The sequence below is a fragment of the Sipha flava genome, unplaced genomic scaffold, assembly GCF_003268045.1.
Source record: "Sipha flava isolate LNK unplaced genomic scaffold, YSA_version1 1_pilon_pilon, whole genome shotgun sequence".
Taxonomy (NCBI): Eukaryota; Metazoa; Arthropoda; class Insecta; order Hemiptera; family Aphididae; genus Sipha; species Sipha flava.
This window is the reverse complement of record NW_020272783.1, coordinates 1,665,090-1,690,095: the sequence shown is the minus strand read 5'-3', so window position 1 is coordinate 1,690,095 and position 25,006 is coordinate 1,665,090. Positions and strand designations below refer to the sequence as shown.

Sequence of the window (25,006 nt, the reverse complement as noted above, 5' to 3'; positions counted from 1 at the left end):
GAATCATGTGTAGCTTTTAGAATTTCATATAGTTCGCCATCATTAACGTAAAATAATACTTTAACTTCTCCATTTACAGGAAAAATTTATTTCCTAATTTGCTGTACAAATAAAATATCGTATCTAATAAAAACCAAAAATAAAGAAAATAAGAAAATTTACAAATTGTCAATAAAATTTTAATATATAGCTAATAATTTGGTAAAAATAGATAAATACCTTTGAAGCATCCAATAAGCACGTGACGTTTCTTTTTATTCTGACCATTTTTAAATAGAGAAACTTCATGTAATATTTCATCGTATTTCTCATTTGATAGAAAAACAGTATTTTTAAACTTTTTCTGGTTTTATTTAATTTGGTATGAAACCGTTCCGACATCTTTGTATAACAAGAAATCAAAGAACACTGAATTGAAACTTGAATTTGATTAAATCCATCATGTATTTATCTCTTAATCAGTTATGTTACAACATTATTTTACCTATTTTCACAAAATGGCATGATAAGCAACTTATCTGTAATATCTTATATATGATTGTCGAACATATAAATGTCTGTAAAATATAAATATACTCACTAAAATATAATTACACGTCAATTATATACATTGCCTGCTTGAGGTTTGGTATTTTATAGAATGCCGGATTCAACACTTTGCCGGTAACATATATATAAATGAATAGTATACAATATATGTACAGTGAAAAAGGTAAAATTTTAATTATTAAAAATGAATTACATTTTTTTTTTCTAAAATACCTCAATAAAAACAATAAATAATTTTTATGCACCATTCCTTTGATAACAGATTTTACATCAGAAAAAAAAGAAATTGTCTTCGAAAATTTGGACCATATATATATATTATTACGATTTACTTATGAAATTGTAAATAATATGATAACTTATATTTTTTGTAATTCATTTTATAACAAAAATAATTATAGAAATTATTAAGACTAAATTATAAAAATGATTAAGGACGAAATTAGTATATACTTTTTTTTTTTTAACTGGGACGGAATTGGTATGAAAAAATTTCTTGGGACGGAACTCGGATGCATCCATTTTGTTACAAAGATATTTTTTACTTCCAATTATGGTAATAATGTGGGCACTGAACGAACATATTATATTATCATTAATTCCACATGTTTTGTTATAATATCGAGTATATATTAGTGTTAAAAATTAACGACATTTTTCGGTTTTTTGTTATCAAAAGTAAATTATTTTTATCGATCTGTGCTTTCAATTACATCATATAAACATAAGGTAAGATCAGTGGTGTAGCTAGGATTTTTAAATGGGGGGGCTAATCACTTTTTTAGATAAGTAAGGTAAGAGAGGATATGAAAATTCACCCTTAACCCCCCCACCATCTACCACCAAGTTTCTAAACGTAATTCAAGCATTTTAGTATAGTTTTAAAAATATTTATTAATATATAATTTATAATAATAATAATAATTTTGGTTTCAGTGTTCAGTCACTTGCTCCACTCTGACAGCTGCATCCTCTTAGGCGAATTTATCAGTTATTATTTCGCTTTCATTGAATTGCTCTTTTTTATTTATATTAGCTATAGCTAACCCATTCAATCTATTTTCCGACATGGTGCTTCTTAAAAAAAATTTTAAGCGATTAAGTGTTGAAAACGTTCTTTCCGAAGTGAAAGAGGTAACTGGTAACGTGGTGAATAATTGTAAAAGTATTTTAATGTTAGGTCAAAGATTGGTGCGATGAGAGAGTGAATCAAGAGCAGAATTCGGTTTTGGAATAGTATTTTGACTTCATTGTTGCCTCCATATGAACAGGTCAGCTCTAATTGTAGATGAGTTATCATCATAGAGATCTTGGACATATATTTTAGCAGCTTTTATGATATTTTTATCGTCATACATATTTAAATTGGCCGGAAGAAGTCTTTCAAGTGGCATAACATCAATAAGCCTTTGATTAAAACGAACATCCATTGATTCTATTAAATAGTCAAGATACATTAAACATATAAACACGGTCCATGGGGGGGGCTATAGCCCCCTTAGCCCCCCCCCCTTGGCTACGCCACTGGGTAAGATTATTTTGTCACTTAATATTTGTCCATTATGTAGTACTACATAATTTTCTAACTATAGAATTTAATCCCATTAATCCATTTCCAATTAATAATTTTAGAAAAAAAAAAAACGATATGAGGAATATTATTACATTTTGCTAGAGACATGTTACTTGTTAATGTAACGACTTGGCTCGATCAAAATAAATATTAAAAACAATTTTGTACATTGAATATATTAACAATAATCCTAGTTATATATATTAAAATATAATAATACAGAAGATAAATACAATTATATTGTTGTGTTATTGATAAGCAATTAAATGAGGATTTTAAATAATGCTATTTATATAGTTATTTTACGACCGCTCTGAAGATAGATGGAAAGAGTTCTTTATTTATATAAATGTATAACTGAATAAAATTAGTACTGTATACATATATTATATTTTACTGCAAACACATATTGATTTTTTAGCGTTTTCTAACGAAAAACAACTATATTACACGATAACATTTTTTTTCGTCACTTGTTCTTTCAGATTGCCATGTTGGAAAATTTCAACGTGACGAACGAGACATCTACAGCTCTCATCGAGTCGGTGATGAGCACGACGATAATAAACGATGGACCGTTGGTGGACAGCGACGCCGTGTCGCCAGTCACCCTAAGCATGGAATGGAGCAGAGTGGCAAGGTTGTTGATTATGATCGGTCTATCCGTCATCGGCAGTATCGGTAATGTGTATATGATCAGCTCAGTAATGATCGAGGATCATCTCAACAAGAGAGGTAATTACACACAAACAATATTGTAAAGAAATTATTTATCATTTATTATGAAAATTTAAAATTAATAACTATAAAATGCTAAAAAAAATTTGTAATCATAAATTAATGGCCAAATTTCATTACCATTATTTGTTTATATGCGACAAGTAATACAAAACTAACGTTTCTTTTCAACACTAATTACCCAATAAATTTAAGTAATATTACTTAATGATCAGTTTAGATAACAAAAATCTTACAAATAAACAAACAGTTATAAATTAGTTACCTACACAAAGTTCAATTATGTTGCTGAAAAAAAAAAGTTGTATCGAATAAAAATTATTTTTAGTTTTAATAAAAACGTCATTATATGTATTAAGTGGTTTATTGGTTAGTTAGATTATTGGTACATTAGATTATTTTAATATTTTAATTATTACCGTATACATGATTTATACATTTTATATTGTGGTCAGAGACGTATTTAGGGAGGGGTGAGAAGGTACTATCGCCCCGGGTGGCACATTTTCTTGGAATTAAGGGGCGGCAGCATTTTTTTGTAACCATAATCCATTATCTATTTTCATTCATCAATCGAAAAATTTTAATATTTTGCAAAGTAACCACATGGCGATTTTTATTTTCATGATAATATTATCAAAAGTTGATCGCGTAAAATAAAGATAAATGTTATCTTTCTTGAAAAATGTATAAAATGTGTGTAGGAGTGGTAATAAAACTGTACCTGGGGCGTCAAAACTCTAAATACGTCTCTGATTGTGGTTTAACTTAGCGTTATGGTTTTACTTAAATCTCATAAAAAAAAATTATAATCCTATTCGCCATTGAATATGTTTTGATTTTCTTACCACTGGCGGCTTATAAAAATATGAAACTGAGCCTCTGTGGTTGTGTGCGAGTGGCATGTTCTAGTGTCAAAATAAGCATTTGTATTGGATATTGATTATATTATTCAATATTGTTTAAAGTTTTATTCGCTGTACGTGGTATTTATTGCCCGTTGACGATTTAATATGATATATAATTAAATATAATATCCGAATGATGCCTAGACGTTTTTGTATGAATTTATTTAAACAAATTGTCTAAGCGTGACGTACACACTATGCAACAGTCGATATACGTACGATAATAGTAATCGACGATATTTTACTATTTCAAATTGGTAGGAGTAATGAAAACACTATTACCCCATTGCTTTGCATTATCAAATCCTCGTATGGTGAGTTGTGCCTGATCTAGGTATGTTTAACCCTGGCTCTGTTAGTATAAAGATGCTCTTAAGTTTATAAAGAATAAAAGAGTCATGAACATAAAATATGTATGAATTCATAGGTGTAAACTGGGAGGCAAGGGGGGGATTTCCCCTAGAATAAATTAGGAAGGGCAGTGCCCCCGCTGATATTTAACATACCTTGTTTTAAAATAAGTACAAAACAGCTAGTTGTAGCTATTACTGTAAAAAAAATTTTTTTAAATGTTCGCTTATCTAACATAATGTTAGAAAATGAATAATTTTATATAATAATATGTAGGTAGTAAATCGACGTTTAGCCTCGTACACCCTTTTCGTTACATATTTAATTATATTTCCCCCTCACCCCAATTAAATTTCCAAGTTACGTCTATGTATGAATTATAACATATATCCGAAGAAAAATATTACACAGTAATTTGTTATTTAACACGTTGAACATCGATGTCAATACATCGTTGACATACAGTAACCATAGGCGCAACAAGAGCTCACATTTTGGAGTGGGGTAATAAGTATCAAAATAACACAGACCCACTAGGACTAGACTCTTCATAATAATTTATATACAGACAAAATTTGTCACTACTCAATATTGTAGGCTCACTTCAAATTTTAGCAAGAAGATAAACATAAAAAGATGAAAAATCGCGATTCAATGATCCAAATTTTGATTTTAGATATTCGTAAGAAAAAAAAACCATAATACACTTAAATTTCTAGATTCGAGACTGATGGGAGGAGGGGCACTTTGAATTTAATTACGAAATTGATTATACATATATTTTACCACAATACCTGTGCTCATATAATTTTATTACCTCGATCGAAGTCCGTTAGGGTTCATCACATCATCTAGAGAGGAAGTTAGTTAAGTTTCTATTTGCGCATATTACGATGATTATATTACTTATATTAATTATAATGCTCTCAGCTTGTGTTTGGTTCAATGACGGTTTTGTATGCAATAATGTAGTGAGGTCAATCAGAATTTAGGAAGCACCATGTATCGTATTTTTGGGAATATGGACAAGTTTAAAAATGAAATGTATATTTATCAATGGTTATATTATAATGTGGGCAATGTCAGAAGACAACAAAAGGTGGTCTTTAACTCATGCTATTTGTTTCAAAAATTTAACACATCGTTCTTTAGTCAGATCCACGTGCATATATTATAATATCATTATTCGTTGAGTATAATCCGGTACATTGCGTAGACAGTCTCAGGGGAGATCGAAGGGATTAGCAAGTGCATGGATCAACGTATTGAAGTAGTATATATGTATATATGTATGTATGTATATGTATACATACATATTATAGCTATAATAGGTGTACATGGTATGGAGTAAAGGTTTTTAAGAGCAGTGACGGTGGCGGCAATGGGGTATAGAAGACTGGCTCATTACGGAGTAACCTGTAGGGACTTATATTTATACGTGTGCGGTAGTAACCATGATAAACAGGTGGTATATTATACACATATAATACTAAAGTTTATTTGTTCCCTCTTTAGCACGCTATTACATTACGTTCCAGCTTTCAGACTAATATTTATAATCTGTTAAACGATATGTAGAATGACGTCTAAAACTTTCAGACCTGGTTAGTTTTAAACGCATTTTATGCGAAGAATAAATCTTTTGTTTGAAAATAACTTCGATTATTATACACCTAGTGAGGGAGTATAATATGTATTCATATTAATAAATGCCTTCGGGTAATATTGCACCACAGTTACGTATTGCCACTATAATATTGTGTGATAAATTGGTACCTCGTTAAAGTAACATGTTTGTGATGTGTGTATGCTTAGTTCTTGTTATACAATAGTAGATACTATGCATTTTGATAATCCAGCGCGTTCTATATGTGAATCTATGCACCTGGCTCAGCATTTAAATTAAAACCAAATCCTCAATTAAGCAAAACATATATATATATATATATATACTTCATCGACCGTCATACTAATCGATACTCATTGATATATTAGTAATATTTTTTTTAACATAGTCGACTAAATTGATACTGTTCTATGTATATAAAATATAACTGTATAGGTATATTCAAATGATTTGGAGATGTTGGAAATTATTTTTATTGTAACTGTATGGTAAATATTAACAATTGTAATTTTGAATTGATACATTTATTATCCTTGAAACGTTCCATCTCTATATCCTATTTATTGATTCCCAATTTAACTGTATAACAATCAAATTATTCATGTTACTGACAATCTAATAAACAAAAAGTGTATTTCTATCAAAAAAAGTCTTATTGAAAATTGACCAAAACAACATGTTTAATAAAATAAGTATTTGTAATTTTTAGTTAATATTAACTAAAGTAATATATTTAATAATAAGTTTCGTTAATATTAATATTATTAACTTTTATTGATTTTAGTTGCCATTGAATAGAGATACATGTTTTACTAAATATGATATGAATCATTAATTTACTTTTTTAGTTGCTTGCTAGTTCTAAAAATTAATATTTTAGTCTGAAAAAATTCCATACGATTCAATATTATGTTTAATTAGCATTTACCATAATATATAATCATCAAGTTGTATAGTTAAATTTAACTCACAGTTGTACTTTACAAAAACAAACAATTGTAGGTATATTTGAATAAAGTCTATTGAGTTATATATTACAATATTAATCATATATATGTATATGTTTATGGTACTGCAAAAACCTCTTTCGAAATTAATTATACTTTGATACATTTATTTTATTGATTGAAATCTATTTGTTAATTGTATTATTTATGATTTAAAAAAAAATAAAACGCTTCAAACTGCAATATTTTTTGCACACCAACAAGCCTGTTAATAAACATGCATAATTTAATGAAATTCAGTAATTTCTTTCTTTAAAACATTGGTCAATAAAATAAATCAATGACCGTGCTATGAACTCGATTCTTATGATCCCAAGATAAATGTAAGACGATTCTGCAGCCAAGGAAATAAACATTTAGTGTTATATTCTGCGAGTCTTGAGAAACTTGTATCGTTTCATTAGAGCTGATGAGGTACATATAGGTATATAATTAGTCAATCAATAAATAACGTCTGGGAGAGGACAGATGAATACACATTTGTGTTCATTTTGATTTACTGAACCGGAAAATCGAAATAACTATAAACATAATTTTACATCACTTGTTTAACATAAGCACACGCACACGCGCGCGCGCGCGCGCACACACACACACACACACACACTTCCTACTATATAGTTTACACTGCATACTACAAATTTTCAATGCACTTATATCTGATACGGAACTTTGTTGCCTACATAGCTGAAAACTACGTGAATTAATATTTAATGAAAATCAACAAAATAATGTTTGAAAACGAAAACAAGGAGTTGTGGCTAAGTTTATATACAATAACAATACGTAGTACACACACACACATATATATATATATATATATATTAGAAAAAACTTTAAACTTCAATCAAGATTCGAACACTCTCCACCAATAATCATTTATTATTTTGTTATGCATTAGTTCTTTCTATTTATACACACGATTACGACCAAAAAGACTACTCAATCATAAAATATTTCTGATAGGAAAGGTTGTTTCGTTGATATTTTAAGAGAGTAATTTTACTAATAAATTTTTTATCAATGGTTTTCTAAATAATTACAAAGTTTTATAAATACGGCTCATCAATATAAAAATATGACAAAATAGAATTTTTTTTTTTTTTTAATTGTAACTTAAAAAATGAAAATCGTAGAAACACAATATTTTCACCGAATAGCTATTTTTATAATATAAGAATTTTTTTTTAGAACTATTCATGTCAAATAAAAATAAATTTACGAGAATTTATATATTAAATTTAACAAAACGATAAAAATCACGTAAATCCTCTACATTTTCACTTAGAATCATTTTTTTTTTGGAGCAATGATATATTGATTTTTTTATATATTGATTTCAAATTTAAAAGACTAATACAGCAATATTATTCACCCATTCATGTATATAACACCCGATCGTGAAGTTTCACTCAACCAAGGAGTTATAAATATAAATTTGAAAAAACAAATGATTTAATAAAATTTGTATTATTATGTTTGCTATTAAATCCACAAAAAAAAATAATATATATATATTCTAAATATATTTGAATACTTTATATGAAGTATTCCAAATATTTAGGGAATACTATTATCATTATTTATTCGAATATGTATCTTGAATCCTTTTTTTTTTAAATAATCGGAATATGTATTCGAAATACTTTTAAAAAATATTTTACCCAAGTCTGATTTATTTTAAAATAATAATATAAAATTAATCCGTTAAAAAGAAACGTTTTTTAATGTTTCGTGATTTTATAACAAAATTCATTTTTTAGAGATTTTCATTAAACAAGTTCGACTTTATATACATTTAAGCGTTTATAAAATGTATATACATACGTGTATATATTGTCTCGTAGTATCGTCGAATCAGTCGATCACGCAATGGCGGCGATGCGAACAACGCGTTTGAACGGGGGAATGCAGGTTTACGAGTGTCGTGTACGCAAGGGAAAGTTTTAGTACTGTGTTTGGTTTTTTTTATGTATGTGCCGACGCCGCCACCACCGTCTTTACGCCATCAATCGTCTGCGTATAACCCCGCGAAGACGAGTGGTGAAAACACGAATAGGAAATACCATCTGTTATACTGTTGTAATACGTCGTCTGATATTTCGTTGTCAACCGCGTTCGTGTGAAAAGTTCTGAACCTTAAAATATAAATAATATACACATGGGAGGCGGTGTGTGTATCAGTGGTGGAAAAACACTCGATCCAAATACACGCGCACGCGATGAAAAATGAAAACATGACTTAAACTTTGCATAATATAAATGTGCACCTACGTATCTGTGTACGCCGCTGAGCCTATAATTTATAATAAAATCGTATAATCCGGCCCGCAGAGTGAACGCGACGTCGGCATTTTCCTCATTCAGGAGCTTTCGCTAGAGCTACAGGATTTATGTGTGTAAGCAGTGGTGGTGTATATAAGTAAAACCTGCTATGGGGAGGTGGATTCATTCAAATAAGCGAAACGTACGTTTCTCAATTATTTATTTTTGAATCGAATTAACTAATATTCGAATTGAGTAAAATGTTTTTTTTTTTTTTTACATTTATTCCGTTAAAAAAATTATAAAACTGTGTAGGAACCCTTTCAGCAACAGGTGCGTTTTAACGTATTAATGTGCCCTGTATAATGTTTCGTATAGAATTAATTTAAAAGATACCTACGGTTCGCAGCTGAGGTCCAACGTGCATTTATTACACGTCGAGTCGAGGATGGGTAGGAGGACAGTGATGCAATTGTAAATAATTACCTAATTAAGCGTCAGCGTAAGTACGTTACATAAATGGTTGTTATTATCGAACTTCGTTTTGCTTTCGGCCGAGTGTATCGACTTGTTCTTACACCAATCGCTACTGTCCTCGTTGACAACACTGCCGCAGTGCGTATGACTTGCAGGTATGCTATGTACATTTTCGTTTCCGGAAGAGAACGTACACAAATATCGTGGAAACGCGCGTATAAAATAATTCCTCGAATAATATCGAATGAAATATTCATGAAATAACGGTAAAAGGTTTTCGCGGTATTGCTTACACCGTCGAGAGTACGACCGGGCGAGTGAAATATTATTATTATTATTATGTATGTACGATTCTATAAATAAAATATCGATAAAACGGATAACTAAGACGAGACGACGTGCAGATATTATTCCTAGGCAAACATTGTGTACGCAGCGTAAATAATTCTTCTTCTTCTTCCGTGACTTCGGCCTTCAAGACCATGTGGTCCAATAAATTTGTCTCAATATTTCCCTATCTAAAGCTAACTACTTCCAATCCAATCCTGGTCTCACTTTCTCTATGTCTTCTTTGATCCTATCTTCCCAGCGTAACCTTGGCCTTCCAAGTGGTCGTTTTCCTTTCGGTGCATTCTCTTGTACTATTTTTATCAATGACCCTGTTTTTCTCCAAGAATGTCCTGCCCACTTCAGTCTTCTTTTGGTGATATCTTCTTTAATGCTTGGTCTTTGATACAAATCCTGAAGTTCCTTGTTTTTACGTATTCTCCATTCACCTGTAAGTTCGTCTATACATGGTCCATAAATTTTCCTCAGTACCTTTCTTTCAAACACTAAAAGAGCATTTTCGTCTTTTTTCCTTATGGTCCAAGTTTCCGACCCATATGTCACCACTGGCTTGATAAGTGTCTGGTATATTTGGAACTTCAGATTTTTCGAGATTACTCTAGATCTTAATAACTAAGTCAGGCCAAAATAACATTTATTGGCAGCTTGTATTCTTGATTTTATTTCCGTACCTATTTCATTCTGCTGTGTAATTAGTGTACCAAGGTATTTTAACTGCTGCACTCTTTTGAATTTATAGTTTTCGACTTCTAGGACCTCGTTACGACAGCCTATTTGTTCATGTCTTTGCACGACCATATACTCAGTTTTCTCAGCATTAACTTCTAGGCCTACACGTTTAGCAGCATTTATGAGTTTTTTTATTGTTCTTTAAGTTTATCTTTGTTTTCTACCATCAAGACTATATCATCTGCATATGCCAATATTCCAATATTATTTTTTCCTAGTTTTACTCCTTCTTTATCTAAGGCAGCGTAAATAATACTCGTACAAAAAGCGCGTACAATGCGACTGAAATGACTCGACACTGAAATGAGAATTTTGGCAGTTATGTTTTTCTTTCGTGCGACGATAGTATTATCATGATAAAATGTTCCGACGCGCAGCTAGCTGGAGCGAGACTCAAACGACCGCGATACGACGAGGAGTTTCGTAGGTATCGAGTACAATAATGCGCGATGAACGTCGGATGATCGGACTATTTAATAAATATAACAGCCCGGATTTTTGTGCAAATCTTCTACGGTTCACCTAGAATGATTTTGATAACAAATGTACCGACACGCTGCATAGATTCTTATGGATATTTTTCAACTTTTGTGTGTATAAAAATAAAATAAAATAATATACGCTTATTCAAAAATATTTCTTCCATGAATATCCGGGCTTTATTTATTACTATTATTTATTAGAGTTCATGAGTCGTAACTATTTAAAAAATAAATAAATATTCTGTTCGCTTATATAAACCGATTTCCATACAATAAGTAACATTGTAGGTTAAGACGTAGGTGACCAGTTCACTGGCTTTCCCTAGAGCAATTGTTAAAAACAATAAATTATACTATTTTTAAAATGCGTACAACTGTTTTGTTTTTTCCGGGTAGATGTCCGGAAAATAAATTTCCATTAGCTATTTTGTGTACGTATACATGTAACATATAACACATGCACACGGCGCGCATTGCAAAAAATCGCAAATGTCACCAAGTCGGATTTTTTATTTCTTGTTCCAACCACCGGCAATCCCACGGTAGGCCTGAGTATATGGCACACCCGTGTAAGTACATTATAATCCCGTATCTAAACGGGAAAAACGCTAAACAAAAATCACGTCCGGTACAACACAGGGGATTATAATTTATAAGGCGACCGTGTATGTTTTGTGGTTATATGGTATCCAAGCGGTTAAGTTTTTCCACGCCATAGTATACAACGCACCAAGACCCTTTTAAGTCGATAGGAAAACACACTCTATGGAAAAAAAAAATCCACAGCCCCGTCTAATCGCTCTCGCGTGCGTCGTGCTTTACTATACAGCTTAACCGTAAACGCGACATCTCGGCATAAAACTAAAATCGTACATAAAAGTTGGTACACTACATAATATTATACGTATCGAGTACAAGTGTACGTTTTTTTTTTTTTTTTTTTTTTTTTATTACTGTCTAACTATGTATACACGATACACCAACAAAAAAGTAACAGCGATACCACGCGATTTTTATGAAACAAAAATGATAATAATAAAGTATTATTTTAATAGAATTTAAACGGGAACAGCTCTTGTATGCGTATAACATATTATACGTACACCCGATCTACATAAATTATAATAACGTCACTTCAGAACATTTCAGACGTTCGAATGTGGATGACATATTTCGTATGCTGTTGGTGACAACTGATAACCATGTTTTTATAAAACGAGCATTTGAATACTGGTTCATAGTTTCCATTTCAAATTAAAATTAGTCCAAGTTGCACGTGACACATACAAGTATAGTATAATAGTGTTATTTCTCGTAAGCTTATATTCAATCGCTCACACGCAATTCATGATCGCTGCGGTGATTACCATACACGTTTTGAATTATATTGATTCAACAATTGCATTTGACTTTAATATCTATGGTTTACTGAATTTTCCATACAGATAGATCGTCTTTGGAGATTATAAAATTACACGTACAATAAAGTATGCTAAAGTTCGTATATTAACTTCATTCGATTTACAACAAATAACCACATAATCGCAATAATAGAGAAATATCACCACTGAATACTGAAGAAAAACAGTTTTAGATAAATGTAATCAAACATAATTGTGTATTATTTTTACATCATTATAACAAAACTTCAAAGTATATTTCTATGTTATGTTGAATAAATAGCGGAAGAAAATACATTTCATAAAATACTTTTTTCCTTAAATCTATTGAATATTAAAATTATGATCCATAAATCATATTACAAAAATCCCAATATTAAAATTTATAACTAAAAATGACGTATTAATAAATAACAACTACTTGATGTCCTAAATACATATATTTTCATAAAATGTACTATCATATTATATGATGGTCAAACTTGACCCCTTCAGTCCGCCACTGATCATATATTTCGAATAGTTAATCGTGAAATAGATATATTTCTAACAAATTTAATTGAACGGAACCTAAATGGCTGTACCTACTTAATAGACAATGATATATATTCTAACTCAGCTGGTAGTATTTCAGTACTACATCATGAAAACATTATACTTAGTTCAACCTTATTCTACATAGGTTGGAAATTAACTTTGCAGAACTTAATCGCACTTTTTCCGTAACACTATTTTCTTCTTAAATAAAATAAAAATATTTACACTTACATTATTACGGTCTATTTTTCTTATGGAGAATTTGAAATCGTTCAAGCCAAATATTAATAAAACAAAAGAAAAAAATTTAAAAATTAATAAAAAAAACTATTCATTTTTATTTCACCTCTAGAAAATCCCATTTATATAAATATACAGATATAATAGTTTATAATAGTTGTTAGCTACTCGTTGTTTGACAATAATAGTCCTTCCACGAATATATTATATTGTTATACGAGTATTCTTTTAAGAGGAGAAAATGCGTCAAAAAATATAATAGATTCTACATTCTGTACGTGTATATTTTTTTTATGTCCAAAAAACGACGAAATATAAGAAATAATAGGATAAAAAAATCGAATTTCACTGTCCACTTGTAAGGACAAGTTCAATAACTTTTTGCGGTATGACCATTAAATTTCGTTAAAATGTTTTATTTCTTTTATGTATATAATGTCAGTAAGTATACACTCGTTAGCACTGCTAGTGTTTTTGATTGCTATTCAAACTGCTTAACTTCAACACATCGATAACCGTATGTATATATATACACCATATAATAGCTGTAGAAATTCGTCACTGCTGAATTGGGTATCTAACTATGGGGGAAAAACGTATTACAGTTAATACATAATAACAAGTAATATATCCATATGTTTGAATCATGTTAATAGTTTAAGATGTGTTAGAATCAAAAGTAAAATATAAGTATGGGCTGAAAACATTTAATAAAAATAAAATAAAATATTTGAAAGTAAAATAACATTAAATTCAAACAAAACTGCTGGACGTTTATGCTATAAAAATAAAAACTTACAATGCAAACAATAACATTATGAATTCCTTCATCCGTGATATGGAGTAAAAAAATATTATTATTTCAAAACAGTCGTATATACTGTAAGTAACCAGTCTACAACATGCTAATAATAATAAATATGTATCACTGGAATAATCCGAACTATATTTACGCACACCTACACTTTTTTAACGAAAGACTTCGATCTCGTTATTTGTATCATATCCTAAACGCAACGAATCTGAATAATGCAATATAAAATAGTATGTAATACGAGCGTGTATAAAAGTAATTTGAAAATAAAAATATATTTTTCAAATAGTCCGTCCGATGGTTTTCGTTCGTCTTGATATTCAAATATCGTACCGTTTCGCGTGTGTACGATATAACCTCTTTTAAAAAAAAAAAAATTAATTTTGTAACTGACCGAACATTGAGAAAAAAAACATAATAATATTCTTCCGTTCATTAAGTTTGCACCGGAATAATAAAAATAATTATCAACAATTTCCGAATAACGTTTATTGTCGTAAATTTAATCGTAAATTACACATGTAAATTACATATCGCCTAATCAACAAATCGTCACATTAACGGATACACTATTTACATGATAATTAATCTAATATTATGCATAGTTTTTAATTGTAAGTGTTATGTATATCGTTCAGACTGTGCTCCCTGAAGAAATGATCGACAAATAGCGATGTAATAAGAAACCTATATGACCAAAATCCACGACATAAGACTTATCATATGTTCTGTCGTTGATTACGTGAATACAATAAGTAAACACATTTTAAACGTAATACTACCGTTTAAATAATCAAGTAAAACGAAAGTGATATATTTGGATGTATTAAAAGTTCAACTTGTGGACACATATTTAAATATAACTTCTATATATTTCTCGTATTTCAGATCTTAACTGATTACTATTTTTCGATGTATTTACAATTTTCTGATCTATTACTTTTTTCTTTTCTTTTTTTACTCTCTTAATGCCTCTTTGCTAGTTGCTACTTAACCAAAACAATGAAATGATGAATAATAATCAAGACAGTAGCTCTATAACTAATCGTAATAGGTACAGTTTCCATGGAGAAAAAGTATTGGCGAGAATAAAAGAAAAGGATAGTCGGATTATGAAAAGGAAATTGAAGAAATTGAAGATGTAATGTTTATTGTGACGTATAAAATATCTCTTGAAAGGAACATTTATATAAAGTATTGCAAAAACATAGTGGTATAGTCAGGATTTATGGTGAACTAAGGACAGTAAACAATTATAATTCAAATCATATTGTTATCATTAAGTATTATTTTATTTATATATATATTTTAATTCTATAAACAAACAAAATATATAAATAAATAGTATAGCCAGTATAAATCCATTGATTATATGCAGGCTGCAGTTCCAAAACTATGTGCATTTAGAGTTATGAGTTTTATTTTGACTAAAAATATTATTGTTTTAGGAAATACTTTTGTGGCGAACGTGGCGCTGGCAGACCTGTTGATTAGCGGCCTGGTCATCCCTGCATCGGCCGTGGTCATTCTGTCGGGTCTACAGGACTCACCACCAGTGTGCCAGTTTCAATGGTTCCTATCGATCTTGTGTTGCCTGGTCACTGTGCTAACTATGGCTGCAGTTGCGGCCGAAAACTACGTCAGACTTTGCTTGACCCCCGAATGTTACGCCAAACTGACAGTGACGAAAATCACCACGCTCTTATTCGCCATATGGATCGTCAGTTCGATTTTGGTCACTTTACAATTCATCTACAAATTGGGACCTGATTATTGCGCCAAACGGGTACGACGAGTGCGTTTGTATTTTACACTAAATAATATATGTAATATAAGATGCATAACATTTGTTAAAAGCAAAATCAAGTGTTTGAGACGAGCACGCAAGTCACCCTGGTAAATTATTCGTAAATCCGACACAAAACGCGTACCGATCACCGTCCGAATCTTATGCGTTTTAACACTTGACGAGAATCACCTTCATCTAGTATAATTACATCGTACCGTCCTTCGCAATGTTGGTCTAAAATATAACCGCACAACACGTTACTACGCCCCAATGGTAACTGATCTTTTATTTATATCGGATAGACGTTATAGTGGACTGATGTGTGTGAATGTTAGGGTTGTTTTTTTGAGATTAAATCAATTACTATTACTAATAAGGCAGAATAATATATGCGTTTATAGAGACTGATTTTCTGTTAAACCGCAAATAAATTAAAATTAAGTTCCTGAACTCAATGGTGGGAAGAAATAAAATAGGTAAACCCGCTCACGAATAGATTATATCTTACATTTTAGTTTGCATTTCCATTACCTACTATATACTAGTCTAATGTGAATAACGTCGATGTTTCAATTTTGTGCTTTTTTTTTAGCGCTATAGTACTAAATACACGAGAACTGTATACAACGGTATATGGCAATCAACAACAAACTATGTATTAATAAATTGCGTAACTACAACTAAATTATTAACGAACGTGCGAAATGTCGAAGCCTCTACCTGCAGTACAGGTACTTAACCTGAATATCATAATTATTGAAATAAACAACCAGAAACGTTACCGAGACAAGGGTTACATGTGAGACGTTTAAATACGAGTATGTCCCTGTATATACATATCATACAATTTTGGCAACCGAATAAAAAATGTCTTTTTAGCGAAAATTACGCTACGAGTGATATCCAAGTGTGTTTCGTTCATTAATCTAATTTTTCCTCGGTGACAACAGACGACCTTTACCGGGTGTTATTACACGACATTATTGTTTGAAATATAATATTTTAGAACGTGAAACCCGTTGAATCGACGTACGTCACGAATTAATTTCGTTAATTGAAACGAACGGCATGTAAAACGATTATTTTAGATTACAATATCAGATAGACAATTCTCAGTACGAACAATAATCCAAAGTAGCGTGGATAGTAAATATTAGTATTTGCACATTGAAAGTGTGTGTGTGTGTATGTAAAGGTATATATATTTTGTATTTACTAAAAATGTACGCCGTAGTAAAAACATACCGTTACACAATCAGTATCGTCAGCTATTCTCCAAAAAATAATCCCATATTCTGTGTAATTGAATCCCATTTTAATTTTTTTTTTTATTATTAATTCAAATTAAATGTTTGAGCATATTGAATTCTATTACAAGTCTTAAACTAATTACAATTTAAAAATGATAACGCGATTTGAGATGTAACAAATAAAATTAACAAAAATAATATTAAGTTATTAAGTTTTTATAATGATTACAATTTTAAGTTTAATCTTCATCATCGCTGACATCGGTTAGGAGAAGTATCTTGTGGTAATTTTGGTTTTAATCACCGGTTTTTTGTTTTGATTCCTAAGCTGCAAAACCGTGCACCATCAGATGTCTTGAAGTTGGTGTGGAAATTTATAAATTGGGTTTTTATCTACTCTTTTAGGAAAGAAATTCTTGTATCATTATGAATTTGTCTATTATTCATGCATCATGGAGCTTTTAGACATATTCATAATTAATTGAAACTACGCGAAAAGCCTGAAAAAATCGTTTGGTAATAACTGTAATAAATTACATACATTTCATGTTGATACCGTTAAGTGGGTAACAAAATACATAAACTTAATACACCGAATTTCAAATAAAATCAAAAATCAAAATTTTAAAAAAATAAATAAATAATTAATTTGCAAATTGTTTGCTATTTTCAATTGTAATGTAAATTAGTTGTTATGTGAGTGATCCAACTTCAAGACGTGATATATAATATGGTACGAGTTCACTGTATTTAAATTGTTTGAAACGTGCACGAATAAGTACGGAATGTAGTTTACTCAGCTGGTTATATTATATTCATCCGTTCTTTACAATTGTTTGCTAATCATATTGTTGTATCCAAAGTTTTGAATAGGTGAGAAAAAAATAAAAGATTTCCTTTTTATCGAAATATGTATTATGTATACACACACTGATGCATCGCACGGGACATGATATTCATCACTCGAGGTGCTCAAAACCTTCAGTTATATACTTTCGTTGTGTTTCCTTAAGTATGACGAACCCTGTTATTGACGATGGTAATATTATGAGAGCAAAATTATATTTACATTTTCCAAACAATAACATTTATAAGGAGCAGCAATGACAACACTAAATATATATATATATATATATATATATATATATATATATATATTTCATTTTATTTTGAAATATATAGGGGATTAGTTTTTTTGACATTTAACAAATAATAATAACAGGTTCGGAGATATTAATTATAAATTTTCAACAAAAAGAATTATCAAGTTACAAGTAACATAATAATATTACTTAATAATAAGTAATTAAGTAATATATATATATATACTTAGGATTTGGATTTTTGATACGATATAGTTATTAATTACATCTTCTTCTACATTGTTGTTTATAAATGTTCATTAATTGTGTTTCAAATACATTTATAATTTGAATTGTTTAACTATGTATTGTTTACATAAGCTACCGGTTTGTAGATATATTGATAATGTATAATATGGTTTATAGTGGTTTTCCGGTTATTTGATCAAGCCCATTACATTATACCTATGTGATATCGCTGTATATCAGAACCAATTAATTTGCATACTAGCAAACTTACTATTTGTTTAGCTAACTGAAATTATCGAGATTACAGAGATACAAGATCTGTAAAACCGATCATTCAGAATGACGTGTAATATTATGTGAACCCTGGTGTATGCGATACGAAGATGTTAGTTACTGTAGAATAATATCCGCATTAAAATAATAAATAAAGAGCATAAATAAATATTTATTCACGTGTTCAGAGTGTCCCACAGGAGTTTACATATCTATATATTGCTGCACGTACCATTGTCTATACCTAAGCGTATATAAATCATCTTAAGATATCTCTAAATTGTTTGTCATCGTACTATCACTACTATCCAACGTATAAAATATATGTTACGACTTAACTTAAACATAACGACTAAAACAGGAAGTGGATATGCAGAAAAATAAATGTTAACGATCAGAAGAATAACTAAAGAACTTGAACATAACGATTTATTAGGTTGGATGCGCTGACCACAATACACTATGTTAATAGAACTATGTATAGTGATATATACAGTGGTGTACTTAGATCTGGATTTTGGGGGATTCATTTTCAAATTAACAAATAGAATAATCTGAACGTATTAAGACATATCGCACATTTTAAAAGATTATCCATTATTTTTAATTCACATGTCATAATATAATGTGTATTGAAGGTTGAAATTATTAACCTAACTTGCTACTTTTATAAATAAAAAATATTATTTAAATAATTTTTAAAACATTATCTTTCTATTATTTTCAACAAAAAAAATCGATCACCTCACTTTTAAATAGATTGGTATTTCTTTATGGATACTAGGAGCCAATCCATTTAATTGATTTTTCCCCCTTAGAATTCCTCAAATATGGCTTCAAACGTTTGGATGTTGAAAAACTCCGTTATACACTAGCAACTACAACGGGCTACATAGCGCAAATTTTAAAATACTGATCTATTTTTATACCTAAAAACAATATAATTAATTCGTAAAGGTAAAATAAATTTTAGTTTTCCCTTAATGTTGAGAAAAAAACTACATTTCATTAGAAATAAATCCTTCCTATAAATTCTTGGGGGGGGATTTTATCCGCAAACCCTCCCTCCATTAGTATACCACTACCTATGTAACACTACGAATCTGTAGAGTTGTAACTTAATAAATATTATTCTAAATATTCAAAAAGTCGATCTAAGAAAAATAGTGTTTTTAATAATTTTTATACAGAAGTCGAAAAACTTAGTAGTAATATGATAACATTTTCAAACCATCCTTGAATAATTTTCAGTATTTGATCTAAAAGTGAACTTTAGAAGCAAGTTTATAAAATTTTAAATATAAAATATCCTAGAAAAAAAAAACTGTTGTAACATAAAGTATTCATAAAAGCTAAGTTAGAAAAAAGGAATATGCACTCGTGTTTGGTTCTTAACATTTACAAAAAGTAATTGCGATTATCGTAGGTATAAAAGTTAATTTGACTAATTGAACACGTTTTAAAATTGCTGGGCCACAACATAGCTTGACTTCAATACGTCCGTATTCACGACCACAGCTTGCCACTGTCGAACAGTTATAAAACAGGGCGACGAACCCTTAGTGAAATAATATAATCTCGATGTACCTATATCGGTCTTAATAATGTGCAATCGGAAGAAATTATTTTATTTCGTTTTACCCGAATCGGCTTCAGCAGTGATCGGGCGTACGCACCCATGACAGAAAATATTACCCCGAGAGATCCGTACTACCGGTCCACCCGGATAACGTCCATGGGCGTCCTCAAGGGGGGGACAAGACGGGGCACTTGCCCCCCCCCCTGGAATAATGTTATTTCCACAGAAATATTTTTTAATGTTTTAATTGTAATAATAATACCTACCTAATTGTAATTTTTTAATTCATAATTTTAATAATGACGAAATATAATAATATACTATAAATAAAATATATAAAAAAATTTTCATTTATTTTTTAAATTAATTTTGCCCCCCCCCCCCAGAAAAATGTTTGGGGACGCCCATGATAACGTCCCGAATGCAGGTGCACAGGGTACTGTTGTGTCAACTCGTAATGCGTTCTAAATTTAACGCGGACCGTACGAAAACAATGTGTTGCAGGTCAGCGACATCGTGGCCACCCAGGCACTGGTGGCCGGCGCCATCGTGCTGGCGCCGCTGCTCATCACGGCCGCGCTGTACATGCGCATCACGTACCAGGTGCACGTGGCCCGGCTGAACCCGAGTTTCAAGCCACCGCTGGCGTTCAACTGGGACTACTCGCTGATGCTGGCCAACGCGTACAGCTTCGTCATGTTCATCGTGTTCTGGGCGCCGTTCGCCGTCGTGCTCGCGCTGGCCACCGTGCAGAAGCTGTCCGCGCAGGTGTTCTACAACCTCGCGTGGCTGGCGCTCAGCAAGTCGTGTTTCAACAACCTGGTGTACTGCGCCGGCAACCGGCACTTCCGGAACGCGTACGTCAACCTGTTCCACTACTGCTGCTGCAAGACCACGGTGACGTTCTCCCGGCGGGCCCGCGACGGCGCCAGCCGGCCGTCCGGCGACGTGCGCGTGCACATCATACCCGGCTACAACATGTACTCGTACACCAGTCCCACGCGGTCCCGCGAGTCCGGCTCGTGCCCGCTGCAGGGCAGGCCGCGGGCCCGGGCCAACGGCGGCGGGTGCGGTAGCGGCGGCGGCGGCGGTGGCGGCGGAGGAGGCGGCGGCCGGGACGTGTACGAGTTGTAAGCGCGCCGCCGACTACCGCCGTCCTACCACCACATCCTATCGCCACTACCGCACACGCGCGCGTCTCGTCGTCGTAATAATAAAAATAATAATAATGATCACTATTATTATTCGTATTATTCGTGTTCGTGTACTCCGACAGGTTTCCCCTCCTATCCTCGCGTTACACATGTACCACTCGCGCGTTTTACTACTACCCCTTTAAAAAATAAATTTAATTTGTCCCAACAATTAAACAGTACACGCGTTACATACCCACGTTGTCGAATGACGCATTGTGTCTTGCACCAATGACGGGAGATCGGAGATTATTCGCGACCGCGGTCGGCCGACCCTGTAGCGCTTATACCGACCATCACTCCCCCCCCTCCCCTACCTTCTTCCAGCTTCCCGTGATCGTGCGAACGGCTCGCACCGTTTAATACAGTTCGCCGTTGTCGCGTGCGATTCTAAAATAGAGCCGTCAATCATCGGGAGTACAAAGGATACGACCGGTCAGTACGTGACGCGACCGCGTCTCAATAATACGCGTCGAACTCGTATATTTATAATATTCGCTTCTCGTATTCGGAAAACACGTATATATGGTATTGGTGATAATAATAATATACGGCATATGTGCGCGCGCTTTGAAACCGCGAGATTTGGCTCGAACGCACGTCGCGCGGCTGCAACACGAAACGGTGGCGACAAAATTAGAACTCGTTTTCTCTACAGTCTCCACGTCCGCGGTCTTTACCTGTACGCGTTATCGTCGTAATAATAATAATAATAATAATAATGGTAATAATGGTAGCTGACGGACGCGGTATTTCGTTATTTTATCAGGTCTCGTTTTCAACCCGTTTCACCCGCATCTCGGCTCTACGAGTGATCGTTTCTAACCATCGTAGTATTGCACGCTATAGAAACATATGTCTTAATTTTTTCTCTCGCGCTTATCGATATTATTAGATATCGTGTGTGTGTATTCGATTTGTGTTGTGTATTCTAAACAGCGATTCTATATTATATAATATTATTTATTAGGTACTATATAATAATAATAACATTAATCCAATTTAAATATAACGTTAATACTATTAAAATTATATTATAATACAAACGATGTACATTATAGTCGTATGATTAGTTAGCGTGACACTCTATGATAAGTAAATTGTTACATTATAAATGTCGTGTTCGTACATTCCGACGTGGAACTCGCCCATTGCTGTTATACAGGAAACAAATGCATTCCATCGATTTGTAAAATATCATAAAACACATGTATGCTACATGATATTACTATATATATTATATTGTCTACTATACCCGTCCACTGTCCCGAGCCAAAAAAGCATTGTCAATTATAAATAGTATATATATAAAGCCTATTGCATATAATATTATATTAAACCTCGATAGATATACACAAAATTTTAAATATATTACTGCTCGCGTACATCGACCATTGCTGGTCACAATAAGTATCGTATTTTATCAAAATCGGTGCTTGAAGTTGCGGAGTGGCTACGGGGGAAAATCCAATCCCTTATTTTTTCACTTTCATCCCTCTAATTGTTATATCGTCCAAAACAATGCGTCCCTTTTTGAACAATTGTTATTTCAAAATGAACATTAATCAATCATCAAGTGATTGAGATGTCCTTACAGTTGTATCTAAATGTACGAACTCGTATTGTTATGATTAATATTACCAACAACAGGTTGTGTAAGCAAAAAATTATTTATTATTTATATAATTACGAGTATGGTAACATACATAGAATACACCACATATAAAAAAGTCTATTGCATTTTACTCCCCAACTATTTACCGTCACATATCATACCGCTGATTATTTAACAATTATATATATTTATAAGCTATAAATTACTTACATTTTGTCGAAGCGGTAGGATAGTATATCTATAAAAGAAGGCGGCGAACGACCAGTCCGACAGCAGTATATATTGCAATATAATAATTCAAATTTTATTATATAAATAATAATTATTGTATATATACATATTTCAGTTTAAGTTAAAATACATACCATATAATGACATTCTAACTTTGACTTTGTCGACATATATATATGTCATATATATGAGTTCATTAAATTTTTAGTATGTGTCATGCAGAGGCGAAACTAAAAATTTTTACGCCCGGATAAAATGTTAAAATTAGGCCAAGACCAAGAATTAAATACCCTTCTCTACCATTTTATTTTAATTCTAATAATTAACATACAATCATACTTATGGAATTTTAAACACATTATCAGTAACAAAGTTAAAAATATAAAACTAGTAAAATAAATAAAATAAATAATTAAATACAAAAATTATTCTCTACAATTTTACATCCGGGGATGAAGCCCCACCTTGCTTCCCCTAGTTCCGCCCCTGGTGTCACGAACAAAGTGAAATTTAGGGTGATGTACGATCTTCCTTTTAAATTTCAACGGTTTGAAATAAAATCCATGAGGATGACCTGTAATAATAGGCACTATAAATATGTACATATACAATTAATTTGGAATGGCCTAGCAACACGGTAATTAGCTGTCACTCGCTTATAATGATAAAATACTGCAATGCGTTTTTCACCTGTTAAAATGTACCTTTAAGGCTATAATAATTCGCGTGTCAAGTTCAAAGCTAGAAATCTTATAATTTACTTTACGGAGTTTAAAATGCCAAATCCATATTACTATTTTATGAAATTGCCGATTTCATGAAATCAGCAACGTTGTCGCCGAACACGTGAAATCGGCAATTTGATTAACAAATTCACGAAATCAGCAAATTTTGATTGCTGATTTCGTAAATTAGGCAGCCTTTTCCGGCCGATTTCACGTATTCGGTAACACATTATTACGATATAATTAAAAATAGTGGCTTATAAATAAATAATAATAGTACGCGTGCTGATCGGCATTACCACGCCGTAATCTTTATTACCAATGACGCTATGATACGTACAAGTGCACATGTAAAAAAAATAATATATGTAATTCGATGTGTCACCCAGGACATACATGCCAAAGTGTTTAAATATAATACAATTTTTTTTTATTTACTTTTTTTACACATTAAAATGTATTTATTATTTATTATATTTCCGGATTTTTACATATTTATTTATATACATATAATATTTTTTATTGCAATTTGATTTTATAAAATTTCCAGCGTTTTATTTATTTATTTAAATTAAATTATGTTTTAAAATTTTTTAAGAAGGATCTCGCCGATTTCACTCAATCGACAGTGTTATGCAATTTGAGTTACCGATTTCATGAAAACGGCAATTTCATGAATTCGGCGTAACATATATACTAATACAACTCGTAGGCAAAACATCTAACAGTTAGATGCTTTGCATACGAGTTCACTTACGGTAACAAAAAGTAGATAACGCCAATTAAAGTATGCATAAATGTGTCATTATAAAAGAAAAATATACAATCCGCATGTAACTGAACAGTAAAACCATGTTCCGATCAATAGACAAATTTCACATTTGTATGTCAGACGTCAATTAATTAAAATAAAAGTATAAACTCTATACTATAGAGCAACACTATTGAAGGGTTTCGTTTGATTATCAACATTTA

At 31.7% G+C, this 25,006-nt stretch overlaps 1 protein-coding gene across 4 annotated transcripts in view; it reads left to right on the top strand.

Moving 5' to 3' along the window:
* The window catches only part of LOC112681939 (melatonin receptor type 1A-like), a 109,031-nt gene extending 84,522 nt beyond the window's left edge, over nucleotides 1–24,509 (top strand). The window contains exons 1-4 of one of the 4 annotated variants that reach the window (XM_025552317.1): nucleotides 2,043–2,077; nucleotides 2,608–2,857; nucleotides 15,494–15,840; nucleotides 20,772–21,401. In XM_025552317.1, coding sequence (XP_025408102.1) covers nucleotides 2,614–2,857; nucleotides 15,494–15,840; nucleotides 20,772–21,401 — 1,221 coding nt within the window. In that variant the 5' untranslated portion in view covers nucleotides 2,043–2,077; nucleotides 2,608–2,613. Of the gene's footprint in view, nucleotides 1–2,042; nucleotides 2,078–2,607; nucleotides 2,858–15,493; nucleotides 15,841–20,771 lie in introns of those variants that run through there. The other 3 variants (XM_025552314.1, XM_025552315.1, XM_025552316.1) reach the window with 3 other exon arrangements.
* Nucleotides 24,510–25,006: the final 497 nt, after the last annotated feature.